The sequence below is a fragment of the Balaenoptera ricei genome, chromosome 6 (genome assembly GCF_028023285.1).
Source record: "Balaenoptera ricei isolate mBalRic1 chromosome 6, mBalRic1.hap2, whole genome shotgun sequence".
Classification (NCBI taxonomy): Eukaryota; Metazoa; Chordata; class Mammalia; order Artiodactyla; family Balaenopteridae; genus Balaenoptera; species Balaenoptera ricei.
The window spans coordinates 2,681,457-2,699,484 of record NC_082644.1 but is presented as its reverse complement, the minus strand read 5'-3'; the positions used below and the strand labels follow the sequence as shown (position 1 = coordinate 2,699,484).

The window sequence follows — 18,028 nt, the reverse complement described above, 5'->3', positions numbered from 1 at the left end:
TGGTGGTGATGTCTGAAAGCCAGTGGCCCAATCTCGATGGCTGTGCTGTGGTTCGTAGGAGGACGTCTGTGAGGTGATGGGGCATCATATCGGCAGCTCACTCTCAGATGGTTCAGGAAAGTGAAAGTTCCTTATCTTGCACTTGCAACTTTTCTGTAAATTTGAGATTGTTTCAAAATTAAACAAAATTGAGAAGTTATATAGAAAGTGAAAAGACTAGCAATTGGGAAAACTCTGAACAGCACCAACTTCACAGAAGAGCTAAAATTTTAACATACTAGGGGCTCTGATTAAACTGATAAGATACAGAGGAAATAAGAGAAAACCCACATGGCAAGGGGACAACAAACAAACAAGAAGAGGTTACCTCATCGTTGTCAGGGACAAGCAATTAAAATATTGGCCACCTATCATAAGGCGCCTATCATAATGACACAGATTTTAAAGAGTGGCAGCCAGAAAGTGTGACTTGGAGATGTGGAGTGAGTATTTTCATCCTTTGATGGTAGAAATCTAGATTGTTTAGCTTTTGTGGAGTGAAATCTGGCAATGTCTGTTAAAAATGGGTATTCCATCACAGCTAATAGAGAAATAAGTTCTGGAGATTTAATACACAGTGATCCTAGTCAATAGCACTGTATTGTAAACTTCAAAGTTACTGAGACTAGGTCTTAACTGTTCTCAACACAAAGCAGAAATGATGATGACATGACATGACAGAGGTGTTAGCTAACGCCACTGTGAGAATCATATCGCGATATACACGTGTATCAAACCATGTCGTACACCTCACACTTACACAATATTATATGTCAATTATATCTCAGTTTTTAAAATTATTTAATGCATTTCCCTTGACCCAGAAATTCCATCCTGGAGAATCTATTCTGTAAATCATGATATAGAGACAAGAATCTTCATCGCGGCTTTGTTTTTAGTAGCAAAAACAGAACAGTAAATTATTATTAATAGGAAAATGATTGGGATACAAGCATCCCGTGGAAAACTATGCAACCATGATAAAGAATGTAAGCTCTTTGCCAGCTGACTAAAAGGGATTCCTACAATATATTTGTAGCGGGAAAAAAGGCAAGATGCAGAGAAATATGTAAGATATAATCCTATGTTTTCAACAAAGCTAACTTCCCAATACATGTAGCCATTTTATGTATGGTTACATGAGCAGGTAGAAAGATATGCATGCTCACCCACGTGGTTACAGCACCGTACATTGGTTTGGGGGACGTGTGGGTACAGATAAGAAGGAGAAGATGAGTTTCGGTGGTATTGCTCCATTCTGACTAATTTCTATTGCTCTGCACACAGTCCTTACAATCTGGGTTAATTGATTGCTGAGGCGCCAGCTGTTTGGATAAATTAATCGAGAAAGATGGCTACTGTGAGACAGTGGGAGGTAAGAGTCTGTAGATCCACTGCCCCAGCTGAGGAGGCCAAGCCAGAGCCAGCAGCAGCAGGCTGGACGGGTGACAGGCACGCTCAGGAAAGTATCTGTGCAGACAGAGGTCCAAGGGAAGTGTAAGACAAGATCCACAGGTGACGCTTATTTACCAAAGGCGGGTGGGGGAGTGGGGAGCAGGGGAGGAAGAGTCGGTGTGAGAGGCGAGCATCAGAGGTCAAGGACGCTTAGACTCAGGGACGGCTCTCAGCAAAGAATCAGGTCCTGGGAGATGGGTCTGGAGCTCAGAGCAGGAAGGGCGCCAACAGAGCAGGGCTGTGGGTTGTCCTCCTCACCCCGTCCCCTAAGCCCTCCGACTTCCAACCCTCACCATTAGAGGTTTGGGCAGCTTCTGGTGCCAAGAGAAAGAGAAGAAAGACAAAAACAAAAAAGCTAAACGCAAGACTTAAGACATAGAATTCTGATGTTATTAAGAAAAAGTGCTCCTAAATACCTCAGTGTAAAACAATCATGTCAAAACTAAAAACAAAGGTACCCTATTACCCAGCCATCCCACTCCTGGGCATATACCCATAGAAAACCAAAACTTGAAAAGACACATGCTCGCCAATGTTCATTGCAGCACTATTCACAACAGCCAAGACATGGAAACAACCTAAATGTGCATCGACAGATGAATGGATAAAGAAGATGTGGTACATATATACAGTGGAATACTACTCAACCATAAAAAAGAATAAAATAATGTCATTTGCAGCAACATGGATGGACCTAGAGATGATCATACTAAGTGAAGTAAGTCAGACAGAGAAAGACAAATACCATATGATATCATTTATATGTGGAATCTAAAAAAATGATACAAAGGAATTTAATTACAGAACAGAAATAGACTAGAAAACAAAACTCTGGTTACCAAAGGGGAAGGGTGGGGAGGGATAAATTAGGAGTTTGGGATTAGCAGATACACTGTACTGTATATAAAATAGAAAAACAATAAGTCCTACCATACAGCACACGGAACTATATTCAATACCCTGTAATTATAATGGGAAAAAAAATGAAGAAATATATATAAATATATATGTATATATACACACATACAAATATAGTGTATATTTATGTAACTGAATCACTTCGCTGCACACCAGAAACCAACACAACATTGTAAATCAACTATACTTCAATAATAAAAAAATAAATAAAATAAAATAATCATGTCAACACTATTACTACTGATAAGACTGCTGAAGCTTTACTGACCTCTTACTAAGTGCTGTGTAAATACACCAGGCGCTTCAAATGTCTTCTGTCTTTTAAGCTTCACAGAAACCTGCGAGGTTGGTATCATTATCTCCATTTTCCAGATGATGAAACTAAATCTGACAGACGCTAAATAACTTCTTTGAAGTCACATAAGTAAACATTTCCAAAGCCCTCAAATCGAAGTCTGTCTGAGTCCACGGTCCTAACTATTCTGTGTGTACAATTACTGATATTTGTAATGATGGCCTGGAGTCATCTGTAAATGTTAATCTCTGATTTTTTTTTTAACGTTTTTATTGGAGTATAATTGCTTTACAATGGTGTGTTAGTTTCTGCTTTATAACGAAGTAAATCAGTTATACATATACATATGTCCCCATATCTCTTCTCTCTTGCGTCTCCCTCCCTCCCACCCTCCCTATCACATCCCTCTAGCTGGTCACAAAGCACCGAGCTGATCTCCCTGTGCTATGAGACTGCTTCCCACTAGCTAGCTATTTTACATTTGGTAGAAAAATATGGAACGCTTCACGAATTTGCGTGTCATCCTTGCGCAGGGGCCATGCTAATCTTCTATGTATCGTTCCAATTTTAGTATATGCACTGCCGAAGCGAGTGCTCTCTGATGTTTTTTATTTCAAAAATCAGGGAAAGGTATACTATCTCTCAAGTATTTTCTTCCAGATAAAAGTTGGTTTTCCAGAGTGACCCATTTTTCAAGAATTCTGGATAGCTGAAGCTTTAACTGTACTTTGCAGCTTCTTACTAAATTTCAGTAATTACATCTGTACAAATTGGTTGCAATCAAGTTGCAAGTAAAATTTTTATGAAATGCTGTAAAATATATTGGTTGTAAATTCTGAGTCCTATGTAAGTTCTATCTATTGCATTTCCTCACACACGTCAATTTTAAAAAGGCTTTTAAATGTTTTTGGCAGAATTTTTTTCAAAATAATACTTCAATATGGACTTTTTCTTGGCAATCCATGAGATTTCCTGGAAGTTCCTACTGAGTACACTTACTGTATAGACATAAAACTTGATTTCCCAGTAAAAGCATCAACCATCTGCAAATGCCAATAGGCTTTATAAGCAATTTGCAGCCTCTGAGTAAGGCCATCCTCCTTTTTCCATATTTTTTCTAATGCTTGGAGTATGGGCCACAGAACTCTTGGAAAGACTATTTTCAAATTCTTTCTTGCTTTAAGACCTCCCCACCTTTTGACTAAACATTGCTTCATTTTCCTGGAGTAAAGAATCTGACTGAAAATCTCTAGTCAGCTTACCTGATCACATTTCCCCCAATATGTCAGTGTAGCGGTAACTGCTCTGAACATCTAACCTTTCCTGAACCCGTGGCACATTCGTACAACCACACATAACAGTGTATACAGTTCCTTTTCATTTATCAAAAGAAAGAATCCTTGGGGAATAAAGATTTGACAGCTACTGTTACAAGATAATTGTAATACTTAAAAAAAAGAGAGAAAGAGAGATGAGACAGATGGTGTACGCTGGAGACATGTGGAAGTTTGCTTGAAAAAGAGCTTCAGAAATTCAATTGACACTGAAAAGAAATTATGCAAATCGTCATTTTTGCATAAAAGCATCATGGAAAACAGGGAAATTATGTTAATCTTTAGTCTTCCACAACTTTGTCACAGAGAGAGAATGTCAAGTGGACTGACACACTCTTGGTGTCCTATTTTTTAAAAAGCTCTGTAGCCACTCATGTTTTTCTTATTTATTTATTTATTTATTGGAGCCACTCATTTTGAGTCACAAGGAAAAGAGATTAAATTGAGTGAGATGATTAAGAACATCTTCTGTTTTGCCATGCTTAGGTCTAATTCATTAATATCAACCATTAATACATTTTAGATGAGTTATTCAGTACTTTTATTATACATTATGTAATTTACATGGGCAGTGTTTGTAATAAATTTATTAGGTATTTCATCAGATTAACCTATGTGGCATTAAAGGATGATGGAAATCTAATTTTAAAAATTATGTTTATTACTTTAAAAAAAGATTTTCACATTGCCCTTTTAAGCTTTATATGCTTGCCTGATTCACACATTACCCAAAATTCTAAAAAAAAGGAAGAACGTGCACGAGACGCTATGAGGACAGAAATTCTAAGGAACAATGTGAAATGTTGGGGTGAAAATTCTGGCACTGTTGGTCGAGGGGATTGAGGCACAGAAAATTAGTGAGGAATCTGATTTCAGCGAAAGGAGGAAAATCACTTACTGAATTCAGGCAAGTTTTCAGAAGAACAGGTTTGAAGCGTAGCACCATTAGTATCTGGTGTCATGATAATTACGCTTTTAAGAACATGAATAGGGCTTCCCTGTTGGCGCAGTGGTTACGAATCCACCTGCCAATGCAGGGCACACGGGTTTGAACCCTGGTCCGGGAAGATCCCACATGCCGCGGAGCAACTAAGCTTGTGAGCCACAACTACTGAGCCTGCGCTCTAGAGCCCGCGTGCCACAACTACTGAAGCCTGCGTGCCTAGAGCCTGTGCTCCGCAACAAGAGAAGCCACCGCAATGAGAAGCCCGCGCACCGCAACGAAGAGTAGCCCCGCTCACCGCACCTAGAGAAAACCTGCATGCAGCAATGAAGACTCAACACAGCCAAAAATAAATAAATAAATTAAATTAAATTAAAAAGAACATGGATAAACTCACGTTTATTTAGGGGCAAGAAAGAGGGCAGGAGACGTGTTAGCTGTAGACAAAAGCAAATGTTATGATGGGATCATTTCCACTCATTTCGAGATCACAGAATATAGGCTTGTGTCTGAGTGTACATGTGAATTAGGGAGAGTAAATGGAGAAAGGCCCATCTTTCACCCAATATTGTATTGAAAACAGAAACCTGGGTCATACATCATGAATCTCCCGTGAATTCATGCTTGTGTGTGTGTGTGTGTGTTTAAGCTGGCCTATTTAAATGCCATTAGAAAAGTCAACATTTATATTTAATTTGAACAGAGAAAAAGAAGTCTGAAAATTGATAAACAACCTTTAATATATAAAGATGGGTTGCCAAGAAAGATGATGGGATTTCATTTCCTGGAGATGGTGAGATAAAGTGATGCACATTCTCTAATAGTTTGGGCTGGGCAAAGACTGCTTAGAAGCAAAAAGACCACTTCAAGGATTAAACTTTTAAAACGAGAATGGAGCTTGACAAGAGAAAGTATTTTCCATAGAAAGGAAGCCATCCTATTACATTTTCTTCACAGAGGTTACATTTATCTTTGAACTTGCGTCAGCAGTATATTCGCGCACCCAGTGCTCCTGTGTGCTTTCATACAAGTTTCACAGTATAAGCAGCAGGACCTCCTGAGGCTTGACATGGGTGACCCTGGTCCACATTTGGGTCCTGGGGTAGCTCGGGGCCAGCCATGTGTATTTCTCTGGGAAAGCTAATCTTCTGGCTCCCTTTTAAACTGATATTCTTTTTTTTTTTTTAATTTTTATTTATTTATTTATTTGTTTGTTTGTTTATTTATTTTTGGCTGTGTTGGGTCTTTGTTCCTGCGCGTGGGCTTTCTCTGGTTGTGGCGAGCAGGGGCTACTCTTCGTTGCGGTGCGCAGGCTTCTTATTGCAGTGACTTCTCTTGTTGCGGAGCACAGGCTCTAGGCGCATGGGCTTCATTAGTTGTGGCACGGAGGCTCAGTAGTTGTGGATCGTGGGCTCTAGAGCGCAGGCTCAGTAGTTCTGGCGCATGGGCTTAGTTGCTCCGCGGCATGTGGGATCTTCCCAGACCAGGGCTCGAACCCGTGTGCCCTGCATTGGCAGGCGGATTCTTAACCACTGAGCCACCAGGGAAGTCCCTAAACCGATATTCTTTATAAATCTGTGCAGCGTTTATTAAGAGGAGAGGCTGAGCCCCGGATGGTGGGGTGGGCAGGAAGCAGGGCCAACCAGAATGAAGGAAGGTTGCAACACGCAGGGTCTCTCCTGTTGCCCCAGCAAACCAGCAATGGCTGGAGCTCTCATATCCTTCCTTGGTTATATTAACCAAAGCCCAGATGGCCCTCAATGGACTAGCTTCTCTAGTCAGCTCTGGGTGACTAGGTTAGCCTTTCCTAAATTGTGGCCCCAGCATCACTATGTGAGAATCGCCTGATTCCTGAACCCATGCTGGACCTACCGAGGGAGTGTCTCTAGGTACAAGGCTGGGACATCTGCATTTTTAATGAGCTCTGCAGGTGATTCTGGCCGCACTACACCTCAGGACCCGCTCCCGGAAGGCTGGGTTAGAATTAGAGGCACTTCGAGAGCCCCAGCTCCCCCAGGTATTTGGCTGTCAAGCACCTCCTCAGACGTGCAACCCTGTGTCAGGGATGATGGAGGAAGATGTGGTTCTGCACCCACTCCTGGGTCTCACTGCCCAGCATCCACTCTGATTGCGCTGAAGTCCCCGGGGAGGGCCTATAAATACTCCATCTGCTCAGACTTCTTGCCAGACAGTGGCGTTTGCACCACCTTCCCACTGCTGAGACCGAAATACCTCCTCCGGGCTTGCCTTCCTTGAGCTGCTAAGAGCCCTGTTTCCTGACAACTCCAGTGCCCCAGGACCACTTGCCTTTTTCCATGGGAATTCCATTGCCCTTCGATGTCCTTTATGCAATTAGGATGGAGATAAATGTTTACTGCTGGAAAGAACCTTAGAGATAATCCAATCCACTCCATCATTATGTGGAACAGATGCAAACAGATACACAGAAGAAGAAGCAGGGAACAAAATTTTGAGTCCTCACAACGTGCTAGAAATGTGCTGTGCTAGATTTTTCAACCAGTTTTGTCATCGATATTTTTTTTACAACAAACTTTCAAAGGATGACATCATGTCCATTTGTTATAGATACAGAAGTCAAAACTCAGAAAATTAAAGAACTTTGCAAAGTTGTTCAGTTAACAGGTAGTGGATTCAAGGTTGAATCCAGGTTCTAAAGAAAAGTATAATATTAGCTATCATTTATGAAGCACTTACCATGTGTTGGGCATAGTTCCAAGCACTGTATTTTTACTAACATGTAATACTGCCACAAAAACCTTGAGGTAGGGAGGAGTATTATGCCCCCTTTTCTGGGGGACGCAGGTACAGAAGACCAGAAACTTGCCTGGGGACACCCCATTAGTAGATGGGGGAGCCCTGACTCTAGTGGTCTCTCCAGAATCAAGTAATCAGGGAAGGTAGTTATTGCCCGGATAGGAGATAAACAGACCTGAAATAATGATTGGGAGGAAGGGCCAGATCTGGGAACCACTTCTGATGATCTCTGGATCACCTGTCTGGATGGGAAGTGTGGGAAGGAGTGAAGACAGCGCTCCATTTTCTTGCTTCCTCGGGGAACTAAGTCAATGGTGACACCATTAGCTGAGACCCAGAACAAAGATAAACCAGCATCACATTTGTGTTCTGGGTTACCTAGCTGGCATTTGGCTACTTCTACAGCTTCCCTGTGAAACATAAGAGGAAGAACCACCTGTCCTCATTTTCTACCTAAAAATGTATTGATTGATCAATTATAAGAACCACTCAGTGGAATTTGGAGCACTGTCTGCCTGATTTCCTATCCACAGGGCCGTGAAGTAGTAAGTGTATTTGTAGCTTTGGGCAGTACATACAACCCCTTACTCGATTCATTCTCATTCGAGAATTATCCTCTGGCCGCCACTATGAGTTGTTGTCAAGGATCCCATGGTGAAGAAGACAGCCCCGGTCCGCTTCAGGGAGCTTGTATTCAGGTGAGGGAGACAGGCAATAAGAAAGGAATGAAAGCTTAGCCTGTGAAAAGTACTATACAGATAACGGGGGTGACATGGTACAGAACTTGCTAGCCCAGGGACCAGGCGACATGGGGACTTGTCAGACGTGAAAGGTGTCTGAGGTTTATTCCAAGTGTGATGGGAAGAAATTGATGAGTTTTCAGCAAGGCAGTGACACGATGTTGTGCGTATTTTGCAGCTTGCTCTGAATGTCACTACATCCAGGGTAGACTGTGAAGGCAGGATTGGAGGCAGAGAGGCTGGTGAGGGGGGGCAGAGGCCAAGGTCGGTGACAGCTGAAAGAAAGGTGCAGAGATGACAAAGTGGGTAGAAACTGAAATACATCTGGGGGTGTAGCAGGCAGACTTGTTGATGGAGAGCGGTAGAGAGGAAAAGGGAGAAATCATGATGACCCCTGGGTTCCTGGTTTAAACCCCGGATAAATAAATCATGCTGCTATTTACCAATATTGTTGCAACTGGACAAGGAATTAGTTTTTTTTTTCTGTAATAAATATTTATTATGAATCAAATGAAGTTACTTTTAACAAATACGTCTTACAAGCTTTTCTTTTTTTAAATATTTATTTATTTTTGGCTGCATCGGAACTTAGTTGTGGCACATGGGATCTTTCATTGTGGCGTGCGGGCTTCTCTCTAGTTGTGGCTCACGTGCTCAGTATTTGTGGCACAGGAGCTTAGTTGCCCCACGGCATGTGGGACCTTAATTCCCGGACCAGGGATCAAACCCGTGTCCCCTGCATTGGAAAGAGGATTCTTAACCACTGGACCACCAGGGAAGTCCCTACAAGCTTTTTGTTTAACCACAAAACTTAAAATCAAGTGTGAAATTTCTGGGAAATTACACAAATATTTGTTGAAAAAGTTACGTAGGTTTTTCAATTTGTCATTAAATATCAATAAACATAGATAAGAATTGTTAACCCAGTAATAATAAACAGGTCAAGTACAGCTTTGCCTCACCTGGATGATTTCCAAAGTGTCTCTTTGGTTATTAGGTTCTTGTGGAATGACTGAAACATAAATGTTTTTTTGTTTTTTTTTTTAAATTAATTAATTAATTAATTAATTTATTTATTTTTGGCTGGGTTGGATCTTTGTTGCTGCCCAAGGGCTTTCTCTAGTTGTGGCGAGCGGGGGCTACTCTTCATTGCGGTGCGCGGGCTTCTCATTGCAGTGGCTTCTCTTGTTGCAGAGCACGGGCTCTAGGCGTGCGGGCTTCAGTAGTTGTGGCTCGTGGGCTCAGTAGTTGTGGCTCGCGGGCTCTAGAGTGCAGGCTCAGTAGTTGTGGTGCACGGGCTTAGTTGCTCCGCGGTATGTGGGATCTTCCCGGACCAGGGCTTGAACCCGTGTCCCCTGCATTGGCAGGCGGATTCTTAACCACTGCGCCACCAGGGACGCCCCATAAATGTTTTATAACTTTCTTTTCTTTAACTTTCTGAGGTCGTAACTAATGGTGCACAATTCTTGATTTCTTAATGTATTTATGTTGGAAGAATTAGTTTATGTCTTTTTTTTTTTTTTTTTTTTTTAGTTTATGTCTTTTTAATGTTTCTCATCACACATCATTGAATTTTGATTCATTTTAATTTTAAAGAAGGCTGGTTACAAGTTGAGGCTTCTAATATTTTTTATTGACGTATAGTTGATGTACAACATATAAGTTACAGGTGTACAATATACTGATTCACAATTTTTAAAGGTTATACTCCATTTATAGTTATTATAAAATACTGGGTATATTCCCTGTGTTGTACAAGGTATCCTTGCAGCTTATTTTATACCTAATAGTTTGTACCTCTTAATCCCCTACCCCTATCTTGCCTCTCCCTGCTTCACTCTCTCCATGGGTAACCACTAGTTTGTTCTCTGTGTCAGTGAGTCTGTTTCTTTTTCATTATATCCACTAGTTTGTTGTATTTTTTAGATTCCACGTATAAGTGATATCATACAGTATTTGTCTTTCTCTGACTTATTTCACTTAGCATAATATTCTCCAAGTCCATTCATGTTGCTGCAAATGGCATTATTTCATTCTTTTTTATGGCTGAGTAATATTCCATTATATATATATTCCTATATATATTATATACATATATATATAATATATATATATTATATTGTAATATATAATATTAGATTAATATTCCATTATATACAATGTATAATATACATTATAATATATTATATTAATATTCCATTATATATATATATATATATATATATATATATATATATATATATATATTACATCCTCTTTATCCATTCATCTGTCAATGGACACTTAGGTTGCCTCCATGTCCTGGCTATTGTAAATAGAGCTGCTATGAACATTGGGGTGCAGAATCTTTTCTAATTAGGGTTTTCATTTTTATCATTTTTTTTTGATAAATACCCAGGCATGGAATTGCTGGGTCATATGGTAGTTCTATTTTTAGTGTTTTGAGAAACCTCCATACTGTTTTCCACAGCGGCTACACCATTTTACATTCCACCAACAGTGTAGGCGGGTTGGAGGAGGAATTAGTTTTGAAGGTAGATGATCATCAGACACACGTATGTATATGTGTGTGTAAGCACGGTACCAGAGCTTACCAAAAAGCACTCTGGACTGGGAACTGAAAAGTCTGATTTGTGTCAGCACGTCATCACTACGAGCAGTAACTTCTCGACACCTCATTATTTCCCGTTTGCAACATGGGGATGATTATATCTGTCTTCACTGCTTCAGAGGGTTGCTGAGAAGATAAATGAGATAGCGTTTAGGGAAGCACTTTGAAGTCTTGGTTGGACAAGGACTGTATAAATCCAAGCTACCATTATCATGTCAGGGTGTGTTTATTTTTCATGTATCTGCTCAAAGTCACAGGGGCCATGAATATATCATGTGTACATTCTTTCCTTCAGGTTCAGTTCCCAGAAATGGTCAGGTGAACATGTTTTTCTTTCCCCAACTCTCCCTTCAGCTGTAGTATTCTCTCGACAGTATTCTGCAATTATTAGTGTTGTTGAAGACTTTTTAAAGACCCTGGGAAGAAAGGATTTTGCCCAGTATAACTTTTCCCAGGTAATTCTTGGCTGATAAAGATAATGATGATACCTTCCTTTAAAAGAGATGTACAGGTTACAAAGAACCAGTGCACTGTCTCATAGAATCCTCAACAACAGTCTAGGAAAGGTATGATTTTTTTCACCATTTGACAGAGGAAAGATGGCTCAAGAAGTTCAAGTAATTTGCCTAAAACTTCATTGTACAGTTGGAGTAATTAAAGCTAATAAAAGAGTTGCATTCTAAAAAATAGAGTGAATGAGCAGCGGGGATGTTGAAAGAACTGAGCCATGTCCCAGGTGACATTCGTCAGAGCTTCTTCCATCCTGGAACCCTGGACGCAGTCTCCAGGTCTTTGATAATGGGTGCGACTAGGCTTTTTCTGGTCTGGAGTTTCAAAAGCTGGACCATTCCACCCAGGACCTTGTGTACTCTTCTCTACATACAAACAAGCAACCAAAATAAGACCAAAATAAAGTAAAATTGTCCCTTGGTCTCCAGAGTCATTACCTGGTTAACTGTCAGCTTTCCCTTGGAGGACACAAAGAGCATTCGGGTTTGCTTGAGGTGACCTGTGAAAGAGGTCCTTGGGATGGTGGGAAGAAAACTGGACTTGGAATCCAGACATGAGTTTGAGTCTTGGTCCAATGTGGCTTATTGTGATGAGTGAACCTATTTGAGTTTTGGTTTTAATAAGTGTAAATGGCATATAATAATGTTTATCTGTTTACTGACTGTGACCTTCCAATCAGCCTCCCCTTCAGGCACGCAGTTGCAGGTGCAGAAGTTTATGGGCTAAGCAGTCACTTTTAGAGTGACTTGTTGGTGGATTACTGGATTAAAAATGCTCTATTCTGATCATTTCTCCCTTTGTCTTTCTCAACTCAAATGCATGTGTATTTGCTCACTTCTTTTTTTTATCAATATTTTTAAATTGGAGTATAGTTGATTTACAACGTGGTGTTAATTCTCCTGTACAGAAAAGTGATTCGGTTATACATATATATTCTTTTTTCATATTCTTTTCCATTCTGGTTTATCACAGGATATTGAATATAGTTCTCTGTGCTATACAGTAGGACCTTGTTGTTTATCCATTCTCTATATATGTATTTGCTCACTTCTAATGGAGGGGAAGTGGGCTATCCTTTCTGGTACTCATACAGTAGGGCTGTCCACATATTCATCCATTAGCACAAAGCTAAAGAGGGAAGATGGACAGAGTTTCAGTGAGGACTACATGACCGCATCTCCAGTGTGGAGCGGGTGACTGCACACAGTGAGGGAGAGATAGCTGTAGTGTCACAGCGGTTCCTTACTCAGGTGATTCTCATTTGTCTGCACTGGTTTCGCTGTGGCCCTGGCTGGAGACTAGACGATCATCAACTCCCTTCAAATGGTCAGGCTGGTTAGAGGTCGGCCATTGGTTTCTCGAAAAGGCGTATCTGTCACCCTTTCTCCTTATTTTCTGCACACCTTTGAGGAGGGTATTTGGGAAAAATTTTTGTTATGTGGATGGCAAATGCAAATAAAATGACAATTTTGAGATCAATGACAAAATTTTAACTTGTTTTACCGCTAAACTGAGGCTGAGAAACAAACCCCCAAACTTGTGGACACGTGTTTTTCCAAAGGACCTTTCGGTTTACAGGTGTGTGCCTGGCTTTACAGGTGTGTGCAGGGGGGCCCCCCCCAGAGGCCGCGGGGCTGGTTCGGGCCACACGGGCCCCGGGCCAGGCTGACCCCCGGGTCGCGGGCGGGTAGGACGGGCCTCCGGGCCGGGCTTCCCGTCGACCCCGCCTTCCGGGTCCTGGGCCGGGTCCCGAGGCTCGCGCCCGGGTCTGTGTCCGGGGTACCGGGTGGCACCCGCCCCTCCTCTGCGGGCAGCGCGTCCCCACTCGGCCGTCCTCCCAGCCTCGGCGGCGGCCGCTCAGTTCCCCTTCCCCGTGCCCCCGGGACCTACCCTGGACCCCGGCAGCGGCCGCGCGCGGGAGGCGGGCGGCAGGCCTCCCCCGCCCGTCCTCCTCCTCCTCCTCCGTCTCTGCTCTCCGCCCTCCTCCTCTCCTGCTCCTCCCCCCTCCCCTCCCCCTCCTTTCCCCTCCCCTCCCTCCTCGCCCCTCCCTCTCCCCCCTCCTCGCCCCTCCCATCCCCTCCCTCCTCGCCCCTCCCCTCCTCCTCCCTCGGGCCCGGCAGGCGGCGGCGGGAGCGCGCAGGCGGCGAGCGGAGCCCGGTGCGGCCGCGGCGTCCGAGGCTGGTGAGCGGGAGAGCGCGGGGCGTGCGGACAAAGAGGGCGCCGCGCGGAGGTAGGACCCGCCCCCGGCCCCGAGTCCCCGGGCCCCCGCCCCCCGGGCCGGGTTGGAGCGGAGCGGGGCGGCCCGGCCCGGGTCACTGCGGCGGTGGCGCGCGCCCGGGTGCACGGCGGGAGGACCTGGCGACGCTGCCTGCGGGCCGTCCTGAGCTCCCGAAACTTCCCGTGGGCGCGGGGCGGCGGCCAGGCGGCGGGGGGACCCACCGGCCCTGCCGGTCCTGGCCCGGGGTCTAGGCGGACGGCCCCCTGCACCAGCCCCGGCGAGCGTCTACGCGGGCGGCTCCCGGCACCAGCCCCGGGGTGTCTGCGCGGGCGGCTCCCGGCACCAGCCTCGGCGTGTCTGCGCGGGCGGCCCCTGGCCCCGGCGTCTGCGCGGGCGGCGCCCGCCCCTGGCCGTGGGCGCGTCTACACCGGCGGCCCGGCACCTGGACCGGCGTCCACGCGGGCCCGCAGTACCTGCGGCGAGCAGAGGGGCGGCCGACCCCGCCCCGCCGTCAGGGGCAGCAGTTCCTGCCGACGTCCACAACGCCACCCGGTTCCCCTGGACACGTCCACACTGAACTGGGGGTAGGGGAGAGCGGTGCAGGCTCTGGTTTGAACGCTTTTTCCTGAATGGCCCCTTTTTCATATTAAGCCCTCGGTTCTCAGTCCAGTATTCCATTCTCAAATTCTTTGGGTGATAATTTTGCCAGATTTTCTGAATGGGATTAACACAGGCCGTTCAGAAATCGTTTCTGAGTTTGGCAACCGCTGCCCTGATGGGTGCTGTTATATTTGAGCTGCTTTCAGGCCCATCTTTAGTGTGTTGTGTTGTTTAGAATTGTGAACCTTCGTCTCGTTTTGGTTGGGCAGGATTAAACAGTTCTATTTTTAAGAGCAGCGAAGAAACATATGTATTTAATATTGGGACCATGTGCCACAGAAATCACATGAGGCGCGGTTTCTTAACCACCAGAGTGGCTTAAATACTGGGAACTTGGTGGGATTGAAAAGGAATTTCAGGTGGAGGAAACGTTCATTTGCCACTTTCACCTTCTCAGGTGAGTTGAGGACTTTACTAAGGCAGCAGATTTCACTTTGAGAGCCGAAGAAATTATGTTCTTATTACGTTTCATAAATCCTATTTATGGCAAGAGTCCTGAATAGTACTTGGTAGCTCTTTCTGCGCACTGAACTAGATACCTTTCCGGATTCATTTTGAATTGCTTAGAAAGCCTATTTTGTTTTAAATTGTTGACGCTGGAGTTCAGGCCCCATATTCCAGAGCAGAGCTACGCTCTTCAGAGGCAGCGCTTCTGTGTGCTGTTTGGTTCCTGGCTCTCCTCTGCACCTTTCCCCCGATGATCATACTTTTCTGTCTTTTCTTCCCCTGCCCCGGTGCCCCCAGAGCAGCGTCTGACATGGGTGTTACATGAGCCACTGTCAGGGCCGCGTGGAGCGTCTCCCTCGGTGAGCTACAGGAAGATGGATGAGTCGGCCCTTCTGGACCTTCTGGAGTGTCCCGTGTGTCTGGAGCGGCTCGACGTCTCTGCCAGGGTCCTGCCTTGTCAGCACACGTTCTGCAAACGGTGCCTGCTGGGTATCGTCGGTTCCCGCAACGAACTCAGATGCCCCGAGTGCCGGACTCTGGTGGGCGCGGGCGTGGAGCAGCTTCCAAGCAATATCCTGCTGGTCAGACTTCTGGACGGCATCAAGCAGAGGCCTTGGAAACCCGGCCCTGCGGGGGGCAGTGGCCCCAACTGCACAAACGCCTCGAGGGCTCAGAGCAGCGCTGTGGCCACTTGTAGCTCGAAAGATCCACCTTGCCCCCAGGGTGGACAGCAGCCTCGGGCGCAAGCCTGGAGCCCCCCGGTGAGGGTGAGTAGCCCGAAGAGGCGGTGCGGTGGGTGGCGGTGCTGATGGCCAGTGTGCATTCTTTAGTCTTTGGATGTTTTCTAAATCAGCTCATGGCTAAAGAAGTCATGTTACTGGAACAGATAGGAGATTATGCCTTGGGAATTTTTTTTTTTTTTCTTTTTGGAATGAGATTGGATATAAATAATTCTTCTTGTTTTTAAAATTCTCTCCCGGATGGTGGGCCTCTATTACGTTTTAAGGTAAATCTTGGGAAACAGTAGCAATTATTCAATGAAATCTAAAATACAGAAGTTTTTTATGCCGAGTTTAAAATGGAAATTTGGTGTGGTTTTACCTTTTCGATGGTGTTGGGAGAGCCATGAGTATGTATGTATGTGTGCATATATGTAGACGTGTTATAAATATGTGTGTGGGTAGATCACAAGTAGGACATCGAGCTTTAATTTTTAAGTGGCTTGGAGCCATTACTATTGGTTTTATGAATGCACAGCACAGAATTTTCTGGTTGGAGGAATTCTTAACGAATCGTGGCCACAGGTAGCAGAGTTTTGTTGCTGTAGCAACAAAATGTCATTGAGAGCCATGCTAAGACAGCAGAAGATGTAGCTTTATGTTGGGTTTTATAGGGAGTGAAACGAAATGTTTCCATCAGAAAGATTTTTCTTGGGTTTTGGGTTTGGGTTGAAATAATTTGAAGTGAGGCTAAATATCTGGGCAGTTACCACTACTGAAATTTCTAGAAGGTAAGGTATTTTGAAGAAATGTAAATTATGTTGCCTGTGACGCACCCCAGTTAAGACATGCTTTTCTCATTTTTGTAAACCTAAAAAGTAGTTATGGACATTCGATAATTAAAGCACTTCCATTTTTGTCGGAAGAAGCAATCTTGATAATTGGCCAAACTGAGAGAATCTATTTTTAAAGAACAGTTAATCTGGATGAGAATTCTTTTTTCAAAAATTCGTAGTAAACACTCAAAACTGACTTTTTTCATGTGAGGTAGGAATAACCCTTTGGGGTGGCATTAACTAGTGTAAATTCACAGATGTGGCTCTCTGGGAGCTGTAGGGAATGACTACCTTCTAAGCATTCCTTTCTTCTCAAGTTCATCTTTTACAAATGATGTATTTACATCACTAGATGTAGAGTACGCAAAGTGTTTTAATTGCTGGAAAACAGTTTTATCCCCAGGCTATCAAGTTTCTTTTGAGTCATATTTAATTTTTTTTTTTTAAAGTTAGTGAGAACTTTGGGTTCTGGAGGTTTTCTTTGCTTATTTGAAGCCCCCTAGTTTTGAAATGGTCGGCTTATAGGGTTTTCTTAGATTTCCTTCTTTTAATGGAGTTTACACGATTAGTATCTGTGGCCTCATGAATATTTCAACCTCAGAACCATCATTTTTGAGGCACCCGACCCAGGTCTGCTTCGCTTAATTAGGGGGTAGATTTGCTTCCTTGGAGGGATTTTGTTTCCTTGTTAATTAGACTGGAGAGGCCTAGCCTCTGGCTGTGACTAGAAGTGTCTCAGTTGTTGACACGTTGCCTTACCTGTTGTGAGGAATGTGGTGAATGTTTGATTACTGTTAAAAAGGAATTTAAGAAGAGGGCTCAAGCATTCAGCTCAGTGTCCTTTGGATTTTAAGTTTTCTTTCTGATGTGGAAACTGACAATGTGATGTTGGAATGTTCACTTATTTGAACTGCTAATCTCCCAAAGTTGAGCTTCACGTTTCTTAGGTACATTATTCTGTGATTTTGATGATGTCAGTGTTATTATTCTGGCTGATACGATTTTCCTGATTTGCTTTATGTTTCTTCTTTGGCATGAGAAAAATTACTTGCCAAGAAGCTCAATTGAGCTTGAGCTTTATAATCTGGATAAAGTAGTTGAGGCCAATAAAAGCAGGAGATGATCATGTCTGTTACTTTCGGGGGGCGGGGGGCACAGAGAGTGGAGGACAAGACAGTGAACAAACAAAATTATTCAGTAATGTGGGTTGAGCAGATGCTGTAATTCTTGTCAAAAGCACTTTCTTTCCCCCCAAGTCTAAAATAATTTCTCATTAGCAATTACTGGTACCTTCTACTTTGAAATATTCAAAACAACCAGGGGTACACAAACAGCCCAAGGACCTGAAAGATATATACATTTCAGAAAACGCTCCTTTTATTTTTTTACTTTATTTTATTTTTAAAATTTATTTATTTTATCGAAGTATGGTTGATTTACAATGTTGTGTTAGTTTCAGGTGTACAGCAAAGTGATTCAGTTATACATATATATATATATAAATATATATATACACATTCTTTTTCAG

The 18,028-nt window shown here is 43.5% G+C and overlaps 1 protein-coding gene and 1 non-coding gene across 5 annotated transcripts in view; one reads left to right on the top strand and one right to left on the bottom strand.

Annotated features, from left to right (window-relative positions):
• Window positions 1-3,195: 3,195 nt before the first annotated feature.
• Window positions 3,196-3,302, bottom strand: LOC132368309 (U6 spliceosomal RNA). The gene has a single exon (XR_009504046.1). It is a non-coding gene; the product is annotated as a U6 spliceosomal RNA (small nuclear RNA).
• A 10,432-nt stretch (window positions 3,303-13,734) lies between these two features.
• Window positions 13,735-18,028, top strand: part of SH3RF1 (SH3 domain containing ring finger 1) — a 162,782-nt gene continuing 158,488 nt past the window's right edge. The window contains exons 1-2 of one of the 4 annotated variants that reach the window (XM_059926727.1): window positions 13,735-13,801; window positions 15,243-15,712. In XM_059926727.1, coding sequence (XP_059782710.1) covers window positions 15,320-15,712 — 393 coding nt within the window. In that variant the 5' untranslated portion in view covers window positions 13,735-13,801; window positions 15,243-15,319. Of the gene's footprint in view, window positions 13,851-14,327; window positions 14,423-15,242; window positions 15,713-18,028 lie in introns of those variants that run through there. The other 3 variants (XM_059926726.1, XM_059926729.1, XM_059926728.1) reach the window with 3 other exon arrangements.